The following is a 19617-nucleotide window of genomic DNA, read 5'->3' as shown; positions in this document are numbered from 1 at the left end:
GAGCTCATCATTCAGGAGGTCTGTACTTCAAACACACATTGGGGATTAATTTGTGACCCCTGTTTTGACTAGAAAGCTTTTCACACAAATGTATGTTTCACCCTGGAACCAGTCAAGCTGTAATGCATATGGATTGTCTGTCTGCATCTGTCTTTGGGGATGCATTGACCTACTTAGCTATCTAATGCAATTTTTGGCAATCATTTCTTAAATTTTTTCTTTGTTTTGCTTAGTATTAATTTTTAAAGAGACTGTAAGAGTTTTACTGCGTCTGTGCATGGCAGCTCAGCTCGCATAAGGAGAGCACAGGAACAGGCTCAGTGGAGCCTGTTGGGTTTTTAAAACACTTGAGAAAAGTATTACAGCACCCCAAGCTTGTGAGAGAGCATGAATCAAGCACCAGGCTTCAAACACAAACACAACAGTAGTGCCAGCTGAGGTAGATGTCTTTGACAGCCCTCATCCCACACTGAGTGTTTCAGACTTGCGTGAGACCTTCAGGTCACAGAGAAATCCTTCACACAGACATCCAGAATCCCACAAGTCAGTGATCATTTGTTGTTGTTTTACCTGCACAGAAATTACTCAGACCAACCTCCAAGCAAGGATATACAAGAGAATATCACCCCAAACAAAGTGGGACTCTATTCAAGGACCATGCTCAAGCCATGGAATAACAGCCTGAACACTTGCTGGGTTTAGCAGCACCCACTTGGGTACATTCGTCAGAAGTGTCAGTACTAAGCCAGCTTTGTCAACATCCACGCATAGAGCTTCTGAAGAGCTTCCACCCACGGCTGGCACGCACCCTCTGCCCTCCCCTCCAGGTGCATATACGTGCTCATGTACTTTAGCATAAAATTTTGAGGATTGTCTAGTATATATACAGGGGTAGTTGTGGGAGCCGAATCCCATCACAAGCCTCATGCAACTCTTGGAAACTTCCTTTGGTGCAAAGCCCTTGCCTGTTCTCTCTCTGTAAAGTGGGATTAGTAGGACTTCGTTGCATTAAGGATTTTGAAAATACAGTTATTCAGATATCAAGAGGTGCATACTTTTTATAAAGGGGCATGTCCTAATTAGATTGCAAAACAACAAATAAATACTTTTCCTGAAAAAGGCTAAAGAACTTTGTTAACAGGAGGCAAATCCTACAAAAAAAAAAAAAAAAAACAAAACAGTTCAAAAAACCTGAATTAGTTGCTGTAAACTTTTGGAACATTTAGTTGTTACCTTAAAAAAAAACCCCACATCTAAACGCATAAGAACAGCTCCTGAAAAGCTTAAAAAACCCCTCAGATTTAAAACAAAAAACAAAAACTTACAGAATTAAAACCATCACTTATGTTCCACACTGTAGTTAATCTATGGTTAAAGGTTAAGTATGCATAACATACTAAAAGTGTGCGTGGGGAGACCGGACAATTTAATGGATGATAAATGCAAAATCATCTGTAAGAGTACCCGGGTAAAATATCATACATGCTCAGGCTCTTCTTCTATTCTTTCCTAGACATTTGGTGCTCAATCAAGATTGAGCTAATAGGACTACATAAACAAACATGTAAGCAGAATTACAGGCAATTTAATTCTTTCATTTTCATAAATGTGTGAATGCTTCTCTTCGCTTCTGCATGTCCTTCTAATATTACTGCTAAATGCTCTTTTGGTGTTACCAACACATACATTTCGATAATTAAAAAAATCGTGCCACTATCTTTCTGCAGTCACTTGAGTCCGTACAATATCTTTAGTACCTGAGACAAGAATAGTCATCTAGCAGCAGATTGATTACCCCTAGAAGATGTCACACAACAGTGAAGAGCAAATGGTGCAAGCACCATTTTACAGGTGACACATACAGTATGTGAACTATATTGTGTCTCAGAAAGGTGCTGTAGTCCAAGCACTTAAGACCTTGGGTCTATTCTCAGTTCTACCAGAAGTTAAATCACACTGCCTCAACTATTTCTGTAAAACAGCAGGTTGACCTTGATCTCTCATCAATGAAGCTGTATAAGGACCACTACCTACAGGCTATCCAGTACCTAGAATCTTAGCAGAGGAAGAGTTGTAAGAGGAACTGAAACCTTTATTTCCAGCCCATTTTTTATGCCTCCTGTCCAAAATACTCCAAATGGAGGAAAATAGGAGAAAGTGGTTTGCTTGAGCTTTTAAGGAGTTTGGCTCCATGCTGTGCTTCCCAGCAGTTCAAGAACACAGTGCAATATTTACAGGTCAACAATAAATGTTTTTTCTAAAAGAAGAAAAGGCAAAACTTTCTTCTTTTCAGGATCACCACTAGCCGACAATTACAAGTTACTTTATCAAGCATATAAGAAGTTTGCTAATGTATTATCACAGGAGTGGTTTAGTTACTGTAGTAATAGATGTTCTTGCACGTTTTTACTAAGAAATATTACAAACAGGAAAAATATATACAGCCCTTACAGGCTACACACAGTGTTCTCTGCTCTATCTACACAGAAAAATGAATCAGTGGAAAAAAAAAACAAACCACAAAAAACCCCCACACAACAAAACAACAACAAAAAACAACAAAAAAAACCCAAACAAAAAAACCCCAAACAAAAAAACACCCAGACTCCTTCTAAAGACAAATACGAGCTTGCACTTCATATAATCAAATCGTTCAAGTAAACCACTTCCAAAGTTTTTCCAATTGAACAAGTACATTTAAAACCTTCTTGAACTAATTTAAGTGTTAACTTCAAGTTTATTCTACAGGTAAAGTCTGGATATAACACATTACTACAACTCAGGCCCTAAAGGCAACCCATATTGTAAAAACAGTTTATACGTCATTCAAGGTTTACATTCTCAGTGGAACTCAAATTGTAGATTATCTTTGTAGCCATTTCAACTATTGTAAGCTGCTGCAAAAATATCCTGAAGAAGCCTACTGTGCTTATCACCATAGCAACAAAATACTACACTTTTGAATATGATATTGTATAGAATTTACATAAAATTGATTAGTAGTTTTCAATGGTTATGTCTTACAATTAGAACTCTCAAATTTTTTCTAATATAACACTAATGTCTCAATACCATTATTACAAAATGTAAGCAAAAATTAGGTCTAATATTGATATCAGCATAAAACAATATTTAAATTTGCAAACACATTAAGAGTGTAGTGGGGAAATGTTATCACCAAATAAAATTAATACACTTAAGAACCACCACAGGAGGAAAAGAGGATTGTTTGAAATTATCCAAGTCATGATAAAAGAAAACTGCTTTGAGACTTCTGAGCTAAAATTGAAGACAGCTCTTCAGATTCACGAGGTTCCAGAATACAAGGTGGGAAAAGGCATATAACAGGTTTTGCAGGTTAATTTCTCTCTACTGGAGTTTGAGAAGAAAGGCACAGAAGCTCATCGGCAGGGCAGAAGAGTGCAAGCTTATTAAAACTACATTTCAAAATAACTCTCAGTTGATTTTGAAAACCAGTTTCAGCTGTTAAGAAAAAAAAATTATAAACTCAAAGCATATTAGAAGCCCTTATTTTAAAGTATTTTTGTGATGTAGTGTCTCCTAACATTATAAATTGCACAGTCTAGTAAAATGCAGCTGCATCCATGAAAGACTCATGAATGTTTTTCAGTATTTACATTTTTAATGGATCTGCCTGCACCTGAACAGAGAGTGTCTTGACCTCCATCAGTCACATTTTGGGGGGGCTGTCAAATACAGTGCTATACAGACCAGCTGATATTTTGTATTCTGAGCCAGGCTTACACAGCACAACAGACGACTGGCTGCAGATGGTAGGGAATGTTTCTCGGATGAGAACCGAACGCTAAACTGAGCGATGACTTCTCAAATTTGTGAAATACAAATAATTTGCCTCAAAATAACTAAATAACAAAAAAAAAATTCTACCTCCTTTGTAATGCTGCTGGGTTATGCTACAGTTGATTTAAATTTATTATAAATTAAGCTACATTTAAAAATGTGTCTTTCTGCTTATTTCCAGGATTTACATCTAATACAGCATGTCAAGAAATATTTAAAATCAAAACATCATCATTATGCATCCGTGGAGTAGATATATTACTTCTAGGCTTACAACATTATTCATTAACCATGATTTGGTACATTTATATACATATTTATATACATATTTATATCATATAAAACTGGGCAGTTTTTCTCTAATAAAGCAGTGACAGCTTCATTGGCTCCTGGCAGCTGAGCTATCCAAAGCCCTTTCAACTCTCCCCGTCGGATGGGAACTGGAGCACTCAAACCCACCATCCCAGCACCACAAGCAGCAGTCCGCTGGCACACACCGTATGTCTTTACGTGTCTTTACATGATATTTCATCCACTGTCTTTGAGTAGTTAACACCAATTATCTGAATGACCAAGCACCCACTGCCATGAAGGAAATGAGTGTGCATCTCATAGATAATACCAGATTCTCTGCAAATTTAGCTTGATATTTTCACATTCTTCATTCTCAGGTTATAACTTTTAAGAAAATCTTGACTGTTGTTGCAAAAGAAGATTTCATGAAATCCGACATTAAGATCAACTGAAAGATCCAGTTTCAACCTTGGATTGGTACCACATGTTCCCATCCTGCCCAATGAACATAAACATTTCAGGTACCTGTCAAGCTGTCTCTATCAGGGTGTGGCACAACAAATCAAAGTGTATGAGTGACCAAAAAGATACATTTGGTTTTTATGTATGCGCACACTATGCTTAAGTAACAGCAAATTTTGGCTGCAAGACATAATCTCATATATGAAATAGGCTGCCCATACTCCCTTCTTAAAAAAACAAAACCAAAACCCCACAGATACTGAATCCTCAGACCCCTATAATCTATCCTACTGATTTTGGGAAGATTTGGAGACCAAAAAAGTAAGCAGCTTTAAGGATACCAAGTATGACAGATGGGGGCAGGATGATTAATTTGAGGCCACTCACACACGAATAAGTGGTATTTGGGTATTCTGTAATGGATCATTCTTCTGGGAATGTGCTTCAAAGGAATGTGAAGCTCTAAACAATCCAATCTAGAGACGAAATGGTGTCTCAGACCTCTTCCATTGTTATACTGCACCGTAATTAGAGTAGGATAAACACTTCTCACTATATTCAACCCTATTTATTTGCAACCTGTTATCCCCTACCCACCCCACCAATCTGGTGTTCTTTGGTAAATACCGCTTTAATTTATCTTCCGTTGTAAGACACTCATGCCTCTTGTCTCTGAATACTACTAAAATAATCATCACTTAACAAAACGTTAAAATTTAAAGTCCCAACAAAATATGAAAGATGCAAAGGTAATACAAATCACCGCTGAAGTTTAAATCTACTTGATAATAACAAAAGATCTATATAGTATTTATACACAGACTCCTAATTCTGCTACACACGGTGAAAAGCAAGAAGGAGAAATTAAAGAAGGGAAAAATAAATATCAGAAAGAGCTTACAATTCAAAAATTTTAAAAATTAGGTACGGGGTGATACAGATGCATTTTTCTTTAACAAAAATCTTGTTTTCCTTTGGCTATGAAATGAACTATTCTGCAACCACCACCTTTATTTTAGACTAGCAACAGTCAGAACCACCTACAGTTTAAATTTGCTTTTATTGCCATAGAAACGTATGTTTGCTTTAACTAAAAAGGAAGTCTCCTGACTCATAGCCAATCATCTACTTTCTATATCATACACTACAGAAGATATTATAATTTATTCATTTATATACCCATACTTGGACTCTCTTTAAGTGAGCTACATCCACCTTGGCTACAATGAAAATCACATGCGTTTTGTGTTATATAAGATATTTATACAACATTTATATTTACATGAAAAGCAACTAGTGCAATCTACTCTATATAATCACAAAAGGACAGAATTACTGATAGACTATTTATGCTCTTAAATCAATCCATTTTATTAAATATTTGTAATTAAACTTTTCCATGTTCAATAAGTGATGGCAAACAGGTCAAAACACACCAAAGAAAATGGTATTTTTGTTCTCTTTATAGCCACTTACGCCAAGGAGAATGCACATAAAAATTAAAGATGTTCAGCGCTGATTAAAAAATACAAATATATTCATGCAGTTTTAGTACCAAAAGAAAGATCTACACTCTTTCTGCCCTAAAGTACTGTTCTACAAGGCAAAGTAGTGCCTGGAAGTCCTCACAGCCCCAATTCACATGAGTTCAGGCGTATGGACACCCCACGAATGCCAGAGGGTTCCCACCAGCCCCTGCCCACCACTGCAGACCAGCCGGCAGAACAAGGCTATTGCGTGTTGCAAGCAAAGATGATTGTTTCGTAACCTATGATAAAAACTGTCATTTCACTATAAAAGGACAGAATAAACATGCAGCATGTTCAATTAAACATATTTAAGCAGTTACAAGCAATACAGCAACTTGAACTCTCGGCAGTTTCTTAGCAATTCTACAAGCTCCTTGCAGCCGAAGAGGGGGACAACAACAACGTACTAGGTTTGCCGACACTAAATATTGGCCTGAAGTCAACTTTATAACAGGGGGAATTGGATGCTCACTAAGCATGGCAGGGAAAAGGATAATTTTTTTTCAAGCCCTCGCAACCTTTAGTTACAGAATAATTCTAAATGTAACTCATAATATTGGAGAAAAAATTATTTCTTCATTCATAAATCACCACTGCTGCACTGTGAGATAACTGACTCTGACCAGATAACAACATTTTCCATATGACTTTTGGTAAACAGCTGAATATCCATAGACACTGAATTATACTGGTTTTGAAAACGTTATTTCTTATTCAACAGAAATAGAAATATTCAAGTACATGCAGAATCAGGAAAAAAAAAGTTCAAAACCACCATTATCCATAAATGCAGTATTTACCTCTGAATGTTCCCAGAAAAAAGAACATACACAAATTGACCACTACTAGAACAGTGGAGTGATCCTTTCCTCACAGGAAAAAGACATTTAACAGAACAGTGGTTTCCTGGGGGAAAAAAAAAAGTGCTAAAAAAATGACAAATGGCTTTTGGTGAAGGAATTGTTGTTGTTGGGGTTTTCTTCTTTGTTTGTTGGGGGGGGGGGGGGGGGGTGTGGCTTTTTTTTTTTAGCAAAAGGAAAACATGAAAACAGGGGTGGAGAGGGGCTAGTCTTACTGATTCTTTTAAAATTCTCTTATTTTGTTAACTGAGCTATTCAGAGCTTTATTTGTACAAGTATTTCTAGAACATGATTGAAATACTGTTTAATATTTGTGAAAGCTACAATTCCCAAAGATTTTATACTAAAAATTTCAAGTTTGCAATGCATTTGTTACAGCTTCACATAGAAAAATTCCAAAGCACTTTAACACTTCCAAAACAAATATGTCTAAGGAAACTGCAGTTTCCCCACAGTCAACTGACAAGCAGAAAGTCTAAATTAATTAGATAAATTATTCATCGTGAATTATTCATGCAGCATTAGTTATCTCACACACACACAGGCTTCAACCATATAAACCCTCTCTAATCTACATGGACATTTTCCAGGAGATCAATAATATTTTAGAATAGAAAATAGTATAATAAACTTCCTAGAAAGTACTTCACTTACAGAAACACCACACAAAAAGTGTAAGCCCACAGACGCATTCACTCAGATGCTAAAAGGAAAAGGTGGTGCTCACCCTTCCTGTTCTGGATTGAAGTAACATGAGGAGGAAGCTCTTTCCTAAGGATTTGGCTCTATAGCAAGACTAGCACAGCACTACGCAGTTATTGAGCATCACTATGGCTTAGGGGATACCATTAAAAAAAACAGTGAAAAAGGAAAGCAGAATTCTAACTTTCTTCTGACCAAAAAATTATGAAGGAAACAATTCTGAACTTGTTCACCACTTGTAAAAATTACGGTCAAACAGAATTAACGTAAAGAAAGAAACTGTTTCTTACCTCCTGGATAAAAGCACTAGATCTAAATACCTATTCTGGTCAAATAGTCAACATGGAAGCACTACACTATTTTTCACTTATTTTCAAAAGAAAGAAATCCCAACAACTTGCTTTCTTAGCATAGAGAAAGCTCAAGAATATTTGTGTAAGGGAGCATTTGAAATGGATAGTTTGGGAGTCACAGCAGCAACATGCTCAGCAGCAAACTACATTAAATTATTCTAGTATTCCTTCCTTTTTTTTTTTCCCCAAATCCATCTTCAGTCAAACAAAACACGATCCACACATGGCAGCATGCCAATTGTGATAGACTTCACATTGTTTGACAAGATTTACTGAAATGCTCAGTGCATGAACACTTTGGAATAACTATCAAGAGGCATGCAAGGGTAGCTGCTTATTCTGAACCAAATCCTTCAGGTTCGCTAGAAGAATAAAGTGTCTTGAAAACAGAAGAGAGAAAAAAAAACAACAACAAACAACGCTGTTATTTTAGAAGGCAAGAGAAAAAGGTGAGCATTGGACAAAAATCAGGCAGACAATACCTTGGTTAAGGTCTCCAGAAAAAAATAAAGCCTGACTAGATTGCAGGAGCAGAATATGGCCTTATGTAAAAGAAGTAAGTGCATATGCTGTTTAAAACCCTTTTTTCTCCCTAACGGTTTCTTCCTATTAACAAAGTACTTCAATTTAAACAGACTGGATAAACACTGTATTCACCTGACCACAGAGCCAAAGGAAAACTACTGCTGTTGAAGAATCATTAACGTCTGATGGGCGGACCAAGTTCTGCCCTTGTGCAAAGCCTGTCACCTAGGAGGCAGCAGAGGAAGAGTCAGCTCCACACTGATGTGGTTCTCACAACACTGCAAAGCAATGTTAATTTAAAACAAAAAAACGGTTTCAATTTTAATGATTATGCTGAAAAGATTAAAATGGGATCAATAGGTAAAGTTTGCTCAGCTACTTGTCTGTGGCATTTACATATAAATATTGTTATTAAAAACCTTAAATCCATTTTAGAGTTTCCACTCATCTTCACAAGGTCAGAGACCAAAGAAGCTGCAAGATTATCTCCAACTTTTGCCACAGAACCTGCTTTAAGCGCTAAATAATGAATCATATTACTAAGCTTAGTGAAGTGCTATAATTATTCCTCAGCAGTCTGAAAAAAAATTTTCCCCCTATGCCCATTAACATTTTCACACAACACTGTATATTTTGCCTGAATCCCTGCTGCATGTAAACAGGCAGCTCAAGTGGGAGCATTCGGCTTAGAATCGTGTATTCAGTGCAGATGCTGGATCCAGCAGGGAAACGATGAAGAACCAGCCTTTTTTTTTTTTTGTCCTTTTTTTTTTTTTTTTTTTTAATTAACTGAGCTCTTGAATACCATTAGCAGCTCTAGAGGCACCATAATTTTATTACTTCTTAAGAACAATATACACAAATAAAAAAGCAGATCCGTAATTTCAGATGAGAAAAGTACATCAGTGTAACCATGTTAGAAAAAAAACAAAGGCCCAAAGAGCAAATTCTGCTGCGAAGGCAGTGTGTGCCCATCTCTCGCGCAAGAGTACGCAGGACATTAAAAACTGTAATTTCCCATTTCTAACACAACCGGGCTGACCGCGCTTCAGGCATCCCACCTCAAACCGAACCTGCTCTCCAGCACACTGACTCCGAGGCCCGGCGTCTTGGTTTGGTCTGTTTAGCCCAGAGGCAGGAGCCTGGCCGGCATGACGGCAGCAACAAACCCTCACGCTGCAGTTTGGAAGAGGTTATCGCACTGCCATTGCTGGCAAGGCTGGCCCACTGCCAGATGCCTCAAGCCACCAGCTAAATGCTGTAGCTTTCCTTTAAGCAGATGTGTTCTGCCCTTTCATTCCTATCCCAGCATTAAAATCTACCTTTTACCAGCAGAGGCTTCTCTCTCTCAGCCACCCCTCATTTCCTCGGGCTCCCTTCCCCAGTTAACAAGCAGCATGTTACAGACAGCATACACGTCTCCCACCACTTACTTTCTCTCACATTTTTGTACTGCATAAGGAACGAGTCTTATTATGTTCAGAACAGGTTTGCCTCCCAACAACGCAAGAACCACCTCCTTCAGGTCCTCTTTTTTTGTCTCTTTTTTTTTACCCTTTCTCCTATTTCTAGTCTTTTCTGCTTGCCTCATTCCTTTACTATTACTCATGTTATGCACATCCATTTTTTTTTTGTTGACCAAGAATAGTCCACCCAGATCCTGCTGTTCACTTAAGCTTTCCTAAAATCTTACCACATGCCACACTATTTTTGTGTTTTTACCCTGGACTAACTGGGAAGGAACTACTGTAAATGTATACAGTTACAAATGCTATTTAAAGTTTATGCTATTATATAGCAGACTTTTAATAACAGTCCAAGTTATACAACTCAGCGCTACTTCTAGAAAATCCAAGAAATGTGTCTAGCTTCCCACTTTCTAGAACTGAACTGAGCTTCCAGAAGGCATGGAAATTGGGGCCAGAAGCCGATAGCTTCTAGAAACGGATCCTAGTCCAAGTTAGTTGGACTAGCTTGTTTAAATACAAAAAAACAATTAGTTTTTGTGTTAAAGGAAAAAGATACTTGCCTATAAATCTGAAGTACTGTAGCGAGTCCTAACAGATAATAAACATGAAACAGAGAAAATGATAACACCTGAACAACCAGCCAGAAATGCCTAATTTTGGCTGTTCATATTAAGAAAGAAAAACAAACTAGTTAAATTTGCAGGGGCTAGGCGGGTAGGGATTTGATTGGTTTTTTAAGCATAAGTTACAAATTCCTATTCCCCTGGATAGGACTGAAACAAAACACGCTGTCCTTATTCACAGCCTCTCCTCCAGTCAGTTTTTGCTTTAGAAGAACCACATTCTCTCATGAAAGGATGTCAATTGCTAGTCTTATTCTTCCAACAATTTTTTCCACTCTGAAATGTTATTTTCACAAAACAGGTACCTGTTCCTAAACAAAGCATAGGGAGCAGCTTAATGTTCTGCGATGCACTAGTATCGGAGTGGAATCCAATACTGTTTCCAGACATGTAGTCCCACAAACGACCTCAGATGAAGAGCAGCAGTTAATACTACCTGAACGTCAGCAAATTCAGCTTCCATCTGTGAATAACGTCATTTGGCTTAAAACAAAATCATTATGCCCAAATTTATTTTTGAACTGATAAGAGATGACATCTTTTTAATTTTCTTTTATTTTCCAAACTTGTAGCTTGAATTTTCTATAGGCTTCAGAAGCTGTAAACTAATATAAAGCTAATAATGCTGTCAACGGAAAGCTAATTTTATTTCCAGAAACTTCATAGTGAATCTGAAGTGGGGAAAAGAAACCAAACCCAACCCTCCTGCCTCACAGTGCTTCCCTATACATGAAGTTTTAGAGAGTTTCACTTTTTCCTGCCCTTTAGGACTACCATACATGAAATCCATCTGAACTCCAGGCAAAGAAGAGTTTGTTCCAAAACATACATCTGAAGCAGACTACCTGAAAGAATCTGATCTTCAGACAGGCAATTAACCACCATTTCCAGATAAACGTTGAATTTATGTCAGCACATTGAAAACCAACGTGAAAGATTAAGGGATTGGTTTTGGTCATAAGCCACTGAAGCAAGGCTGACTCAAAATGCCCTGCCAGGTAAACACACTAACAGCAGGATTCCTGGAGTATACAGACGCTCCCAAATTCACGGTTAGGCACGCAAACTGAAGGTATAAGCAGAGCTCTAAGATACCAGAAACAAACTATTATTTTTAAAATACAGCAGTCATATTTCTATACAAGGCAGAAGAACAATAATTGTTCCTTATACAACATATTTCTCAAAGGTCATATTTGCGAGAGTAAGTTAGCCTTTTAAAAGACTTTAAGGATAAAAGGAGAATCAAAAATCTTCTCTCTTTATCAATTGTTTAATACAGTAATTCATACTTTCAGTATTCCTTGCCAAGTTTTGTAGAAAGCTTTTTCTTGTTATCTGATTGTGCACTGAATTGAGTTAGTATACTTTCTCAGGATCAAACGTCTCCATGTTTTATTTGCCTGCATTGCATGAATTTTAAATTATCCAGAGGAGTGCTTTTTTAATGAGTTCAACTCAAAACAAATTCCAATGGAGATATACAGTGGAAGAATTTTTGTTCTTAAGGGAACAGACAAAGAAAATATTCTACACATCAAATGGTTAAAATACAAGAATGAAAGGAAGATATTCCTTTCAAGTAGCTCTTGCATTGGCCATCCTTCCCAGAAAATCTAAAGGCAAAACCCACCTGGAACTGACCCTGGCATCTGGTATTGCCACAAGCAAGAATTTCAGGCTGACGTGACTACCAACCATATTGGATTTGGGGTTTTCTTCAATAAAGCCTTAGCTCAACTCCTTTGTTTCCTTTTGCCCCAAAGACTTCCATCTAATTTCATGGTTACAGGTAACAACAGCCACTTAATATCATAAAAGAGGAATTAATTTCAAATAAGGATTTGCATGCCTGGAAGTGGAATGACTCGGAGTTCTGCACAGCCCTACCAGAGCGTCACAGTATTACCAAGTTGTATTAAATAAGATTCCGGCTGATGTCCAATAATAATAAGCACATCTATGTCTTTTTCAACACCAAGCACATCAGGCAATGGCCTAAGATAAAAAGGACTCCCAGAAGTAAGGGGAGAATGACAATTAAGAATGAAAACTTTGCAAGCTTCCGATATCTCCCTAGACAGATGCACGTCAAATGGTTCCAGCCAAAGCGAAAGCCAGGAATACTAGGAAGTTAAAATATTTCTTAAGAAGAAAAGGTGCAAGAAATAGAAATACACTGGAACCAGAAAGGACTGAGAGTCCAGATCTCCTGCCTGATAATATCCTATTTTAAGTGACAGTTAATCGGGTAAAGCTATGAGCTGAAACCTAAAGGTAAGGAGGCGATTTTACCTTTATATCAGACAACATTTACCTCCAACAGGGAAATAAAAAAAACAAACCTAAAAAAGGAGACTGATTCACTGATCCAATAGGAAATTCAGCAAAGAAGTAGAGTGAGTCAAGCCTACAGGAATGAAAGAGTGGCATGGATACATTTTTCTTGGTCTCACAAAAAAAAAGCTAGGCTATTACAAAAAATGTATGAAAAATAATGAAAACCAGAAAATGTCTGATCTAGAAGTAGTGCTCATTACATAACATTCTGGTACAGACACAGAATGGTGGGTTAAACAATATTACAGTGTAATGATTAATTTTCTAAATCACTCAGTGAATTTCACAGAAGCAGCATGGTTCCATGCACTGCTGAGCCCCAGCAGCTTTACACGGCCAGAATTACTAAGCATAACATGCAAAAAAGACACCTTCATGATCAGAAGTTGACACATATACATGCATAAGAACAGATAATAAAATGTAAAGGTCCACAGGCATAGCACATAAGGTCAAGAGTCTCAACCCTAATTTACAGGTTGGAGAAATGTGGGACAAATAGGGCTGGGGGAGATTACACTGCTCTCCTAGTGTAATTATGATCCACGGTTACACATCCTTCATCTACACAAAAATAAATGTCTAGTCTTAATGCAAATGATGTTCCTTTTGTCAAGATATTAGTTAGTACTATACTCATCGCTGCTGATTTCACGTGAAATACCATGCATCCTGGCACATCACAGCTCTGTATTGCTACAAGAGGGGTGTGAGGGAAAGCCATGCAGTTTGCAGATGCTTTCACGCAGAAGGACAGTAGAAACTGATACTCTTCTATGATTTGCTTTGAACATTGGAGTGTTGTCAAACACATAGGAAATTAATAATCTATTTAAAATGTCTGTATTGGATGCTATAATGATTTCTTTCCAGTCTGAAATGACCACTACACTGGCAGCCTGGAAGACTTTTACAAAAGGTGTGCTAGATAGCTTTATTGTTATGCACAAAACCACTACCCTTAAATTCACTCCTAAGTACTTGCTCTAGAATTAGCATTACAAATCCCACTCTCTAATTCGCTTAGGAGCACAAGTTACTTCATCTATACCTGTGCATTAAGCCCTGTGCCAGTGCTTACCTGCATTGCTATGATTTGATTGCCTGTTTTTAACTAACGTGCAGTACAGAACCTCTGCCTTAACTGTACTAAAATCTACAGTTCAGCAGCAGTGTGAGTCAGACATGTTTTGCCAGGAAGAGTCACTCCAGAACCCTCTCCTAGGCATATCTTTGATCCTTCCCTCAGCTGCAAACCTCTTGTGACCGTTCTCTCCCCTTTTCTCTCCTCTAAGCTTTCAGGGCCTGAGCCAAGCACTAGGCAATCTGCCAGATCCACAGCATATTTGAAGGGGAAAGCCACTTCACACCTATAATCTGCTGCTGCCACAACTCTTGGGGAGCTCTCTTCTCTCTAACACCTTCCTTGTTAGTCCTTCTACCCTTGATTTTCCTATCGCCAGCTCCCTTTGCACTACAATCCCACCATCTGAGGGAGGGATGATGATAAATGATGATGATTAGCTGGACTTGACCAAGATTCAACTTGTCTTGTAACGTTACTGCAGATGAAATGCCCTCTCCTTCCCTTCTCAAAATGCAAGGTTGCAACATCAAGTCACACTGGAAATACAGAACCGAGCACGCAAAAGCAGTATTCATGACTGCCAGAAAAAATGTCATTTGCATAACTAGTCACGGGGAAAGTTTTTGTCACAAAAATACATCCTTTTCCTGATACCAATCTGAAAATGCTAAAATATAAGCTGCTAAGCAGTATCAGCAGCAGTGATTTGGCTGAATGTATTGGAAAGGATAAAGAAATGCGAATCCTTCGCTTAACAGGTATCCCACATTGGTACAAAAGACTTCTGAAACAGAAGTTTGTTGCTGAAGGCATTTTTATTATTTTCAAGACAGAAGCTGCTTGATGACCATGTGGAAAACGCAATGAACTCTGGTTTTACGACAGACATTACAATCAAACCTTTAAGAAAGTAGCTTAGAGAACACAGATGAAGTTTCCCTGTGATTCATTATTTCCGTGACAAGAATAGTTGATGAAACAGTTACAAAAGGCATTACAGTTTTTAGTGTGGGACTGGAGAATATGTTACGGTTACATTCTGTTACTCCCTTGCGGAGAAGGAGTCAAACACAGGCTTATTTTCCCTTCGAAAATGATGCCCTAAGAAACTGGCAAAGATGCTTGTGTATCAATTAATGAAAAAGAACATCTGTTCTTTTTCAAGAAAGGTAAAGACAGGAAAGGAAAAGACACTATTATCTATAAGTAAGCCGGATGATTTTCAATCTACGAAGTTATCCTTCCTTGAATGCCACATACACACGCTGTCAGTTTAGGATCATTAAAGGTTTTTGTAAACCTGGCATGATGTCCACAATGTCTGATAGGAATTACTACCATCATTTGTCATTGCTATTAACTAGTGTTTTAAAACACTGTCTGCCACAAATAGGAGAAATGAATACAAGAAGTACTACAGGAATATATCAAACAAACAAAAAAAACCAAAGTACACATAGAAAAATGAAATGCAAAGTCTTTGCAGAAGCACACATTTGAATTGTCAATACCTGAACACCTGGCAATAAAATCATGAACAGTAAGTTGCTCTTGCACTATGCATGCCAAATGCAATACTGAGGATCCAGACAACTCCTCAAGAAATGAAAGTAATCACAATTTAACACCACTTGTAAATACCACCTGTAAGTCACAGAAAGGTAACAAAAATAACGTATGTCTTGATGAGGACACACAATATACCTTTTTATAACAATGAAGACTTTGGGTTAAATGGGATGAAGTGCAATTATTACCAAGTTATAATCAAAAACGAGAGTGACCATAACTATCTAATGCCTATTTGCTAAGCACTTCGAACAAGCAGGACAGCATATACTTGTAACTACCCTCATTTTTTTTAATGCCCCTTGGTGACAAATCTGAAGCTGTGGATTACCCAAGAGGAAAACACTGATTCTCCATAACCAAGATTTCTCCTAGGAATGTGCTTGATTTAACTAAACTCCAGGAACACAATAAGTTATCGGGGATCGGGGGTGAGGGAGGGGTGGGAATCAAGATACCTACACATCCCAGAAAGCCAACCACCTCGTAATTAGCGTGCCAGTCCAAGTAACAAAAGTATAGAGGACTGATTTAACAACTGAGCTGGAGTCAGTCCTACTGCAGTCACACAATACCACATTTAGTTTACAAATAGTCAAACAGCAGCATGAGGAAAGATTTAAGAGAGAGAAACAAGGTCGTACTCTATAGCCCAGTGACTAAAAATAAGGGACTGGATGGGTCAAACACCTGCTCCTTTTATTTCTAACAAAGCATAAAAGCTTTAATACTAGCCATTAAGTGGCTCTCCACGGAATTGAACAGCCCAGTCCCTAATTAGCATCAAGAACATCAGCACAGGACTCTTAAACCCAAGCTGTTCTATGAATATCCACTTCAGCTTTTTATCAAATCAGCTTCAACGAACTTCTCCCCACCCCTCCCCCCAACTGAAGAACTGGAAAAAAGTATCCAAAGCCTCAAAAACATAATGGGAGAAAAAAACCCCAGCCCTACTTCACACCAGTAACGAATATTTTTAAAATCCCTTCACTAGTATGTAGCAAATAACTTTTTCCAGATACTTACTTATATATTGTAAGGCTCAAAGCCAAACTCAATGAGGCAATGAGATTAGGTATTGTAAGATGTTGAATCTCAATTTACACAGACATAAAATAACTTGCATTTTTCTCTCCATCAGCTCTAAGAAGTTACAGTATTTTTCTATCAATGTTTAAGGAAGTAAGAATTAAGATGAGCCTTAATTAAGAGCTTTACTTGAGATTCCCACGTTAACACTTTCAGCACAAAGCAAAGGAAAAATATGTAGCGGACAAAGTCAATGGAATAGTAATCTTGCTTTATAAGTACACACATAAGTACATAAAGTTTTGAGCAATTACAGCATAAAGATACAAAAAAGTAGAAAAAGGATTTGATTTAGATGCCTTATTCTCTTGGGGGCAGACCTAGAAGACTTTCAGAAGCTGCCTTTATTGAAAAAGAACGTATTACATGCCTAGTTTTGTAAACCTTTCCAACGGCCGCTTGTCTAGAATATGGTCAGCCAGGATACGGCTCCTGGATAATTCAGGCTTGTAAAATGCCTTCTGACCTCCCTAGTGTCTGTTTGGCCTTTTCCACTGATGAAAGAAACCAAACTTTATTTTATTTCCACTTTTCAAGATGTGCATTTGTAAACTGAGTATTTTTTTGAGTGCAATTCTCACGTAAGTGTAGGTGGTATAAACTTAGAATCTTACACGACTTTACTTTTTCCTCACTTAAGAAATCAGAACCTAATTTAAAACTGCTGGATCATAGAAACATCTGTTCATCTTTGAAGCTACCAGTATATGAACTATTTCAAATAGCAAGACAACAAAAAGCAAAACATCACGTTCCCACAGACTACAACGTCAACATTTCTTCTGATTTTTGTCTCCTCATTGATAGGCAGAGAGGCCAGCAAACATTTAGCATACCTGCTCCAACTTCGTTTTCTTCTTCTTCAATGTTGTTTTTGATACTGTCGTACTCCTCATCAATTGCCTGGTTGCCACGCATTTGAGACAGAATTCTCCGTGCTCTCTGAGTCTGGCCTTTCTGAATGAGCCAGCGGGGGCTTTCAGGAAGAAAGAGGAATCCAAGAAACTGTATAACTGCTGGAACAGCTGACAGGCCCAGCATGTACCTGGGAATAAGTAAGTAAATAAATAAATAAATAAATATCTAATATTTGCCTACAAAAACATGCTATGAGAAGACTCAGCTACAGCTACTCAAGCTGTAATTTACAAATCAAACCCTCCTCCCCTCGTATTCTTTATCACCAGAAGTTAAGCAGGCAAGAATCATATTCTGCAAGTATTTTAGAAAACAGGACCCTCGCTTGCAATTCCAGGAAATCTCAAGGACATGTTGACTATTCTGCCACCACTGACCCTACAGCCACAGGTCCCAAGGACACTAAGTCAGACTAAATAAAAACCCTGAAACATTCCAGTAGTTTGCAAACTGATAATCCCTTCAGTGAAGATACAAGAAAAGAATGAACAGAAAAAGCAAGCAAAGGCACAGAGAAGGAATGGGTACTGCTGATGGCAAAAATGAGACCAAAATCCTGCTAATTGTTTCACAGACATAAAAAAACCAACCAAACAAACAAAAAAACCACCAAAAAAACAGCCAATGAAAAATGCTTCATTTGGTCAGTAATATGTATACACAGACACACATGACCAAGGAATATGCCTCTTGTGTAAGGAGATGCCTGTTTTACTTTTGAAAATTTCTGGCTATAAGCAGAAACACTGCAAATGTTCATTTCACCAGCATGGCAATTTACACCAGATCTTTTAGAGAGTCTGCTCTTAAATCTTCAGCCAGCTGCAGTGTTAGGTTTTAAACCAAAAATGCATTTTAGATGCCCGGGGCGGGGGTTTACTATATACAGCACTAAGACTAGTTCTCTACTCAACAGAGAAGTACCACTGGCCGGAGAGTTATGCTTCCAGGGATCAGCACTGACACCTGTGACAACACCCACAGATTCCAGGATTCACTCCAGCTAAAGTGGAGGGAAAAGACTGTGGAAGACATGAATACCACCAACTTTCATGGGTGGTTCTGGTCTATACACTTCACATTTTTATACTCTTTCCATAAAACACTAAGAAGAATAACAAGAATTGCAGAACAATGTATAATTTTGTTCTGCTTTATACATCTGACCTTTTCCCATTTGCGCTTCACTGAGATTTTTTTTCACTTCCATTAAAGACTTTAAACGGTGCTTGTGTCACCTGTACATTACTGCAGCTACCATGGGTTTCACATTAGTGGTTATAATCATTAAAACACCTCCAGAAACTAGCCCTCAGACTGAATACTGAGGTAGTCTGTAGTCATAAACAGGTTCACACCCTGACACGAGTCAGGAGACTAAGGTGATTTGCTGATCTCCAGCTCCTCTCTTCATACCCCAGGATGCATGCTTTCACACAGACGATTCGGCAGTCTCTAACCTGGATGTTTTTATAAAGCATGCTACGAAATGAGATTGCTAATAGAGTAGGAAAGAGCACAACCATTAACGGAAACCTTGTTTCAGGGCAATGAACCAAATGTATTTGTCAAGTCCAAATGCATTTTGGATGAAAATTAAAATGGAAAAAGACTTTCTTAGAGGCATTTGTAGATTTAACGAAGAAAAACATGAGCAATACCACAGGGCAAAAAAATGGAGACTGGGGAAAAGAACACCCAAAGAGGATGGCCATCCTGGGACAATGTGCATGCAGGACAGTCTTCCCATTCCCAAGCTGAGCCCTCAAGTTCTTCCAAAAACGAGCAAAAATTTCCAAAGGTCATACAAGTAAGTCTTGGTCTAGAAAGCAATTTGTGAGAAGTCTCTTATTTTCTAACACTTTAAGAATTAAGCTCATCGTCAGTTAAAAAAAAAAAAAAAAGAAAAACAGATGGAAGAAAAATTCAAAACATACAGCTTGTGGAAGAATTATTAGTTGAGTAGTCTTCA

General features: G+C 37.9%; 1 protein-coding gene across 1 annotated transcript in view; it reads right to left on the bottom strand.

Annotated features, from left to right (window-relative positions):
• SLC2A13 (solute carrier family 2 member 13) overlaps positions 1-19617 on the bottom strand; it is a 165702-nt gene that overhangs the window by 111371 nt on the left and 34714 nt on the right. The window contains exon 3 of the mRNA XM_087765967.1: positions 17564-17772. Coding sequence (XP_087622093.1) covers positions 17564-17772 — 209 coding nt within the window. The remainder of the gene's footprint in view (positions 1-17563; positions 17773-19617) is intronic.

Source organism: Nipponia nippon, unplaced genomic scaffold (assembly GCF_047370975.1).
Source record: "Nipponia nippon isolate SJK-2023a ecotype South Korea unplaced genomic scaffold, ASM4737097v1 scaffold_3, whole genome shotgun sequence".
NCBI lineage: Eukaryota > Metazoa > Chordata > Aves > Pelecaniformes > Threskiornithidae > Nipponia > Nipponia nippon.
Note: the sequence above shows the minus strand (reverse complement) of the source record. Positions and strands in the feature narration are given on the sequence as shown.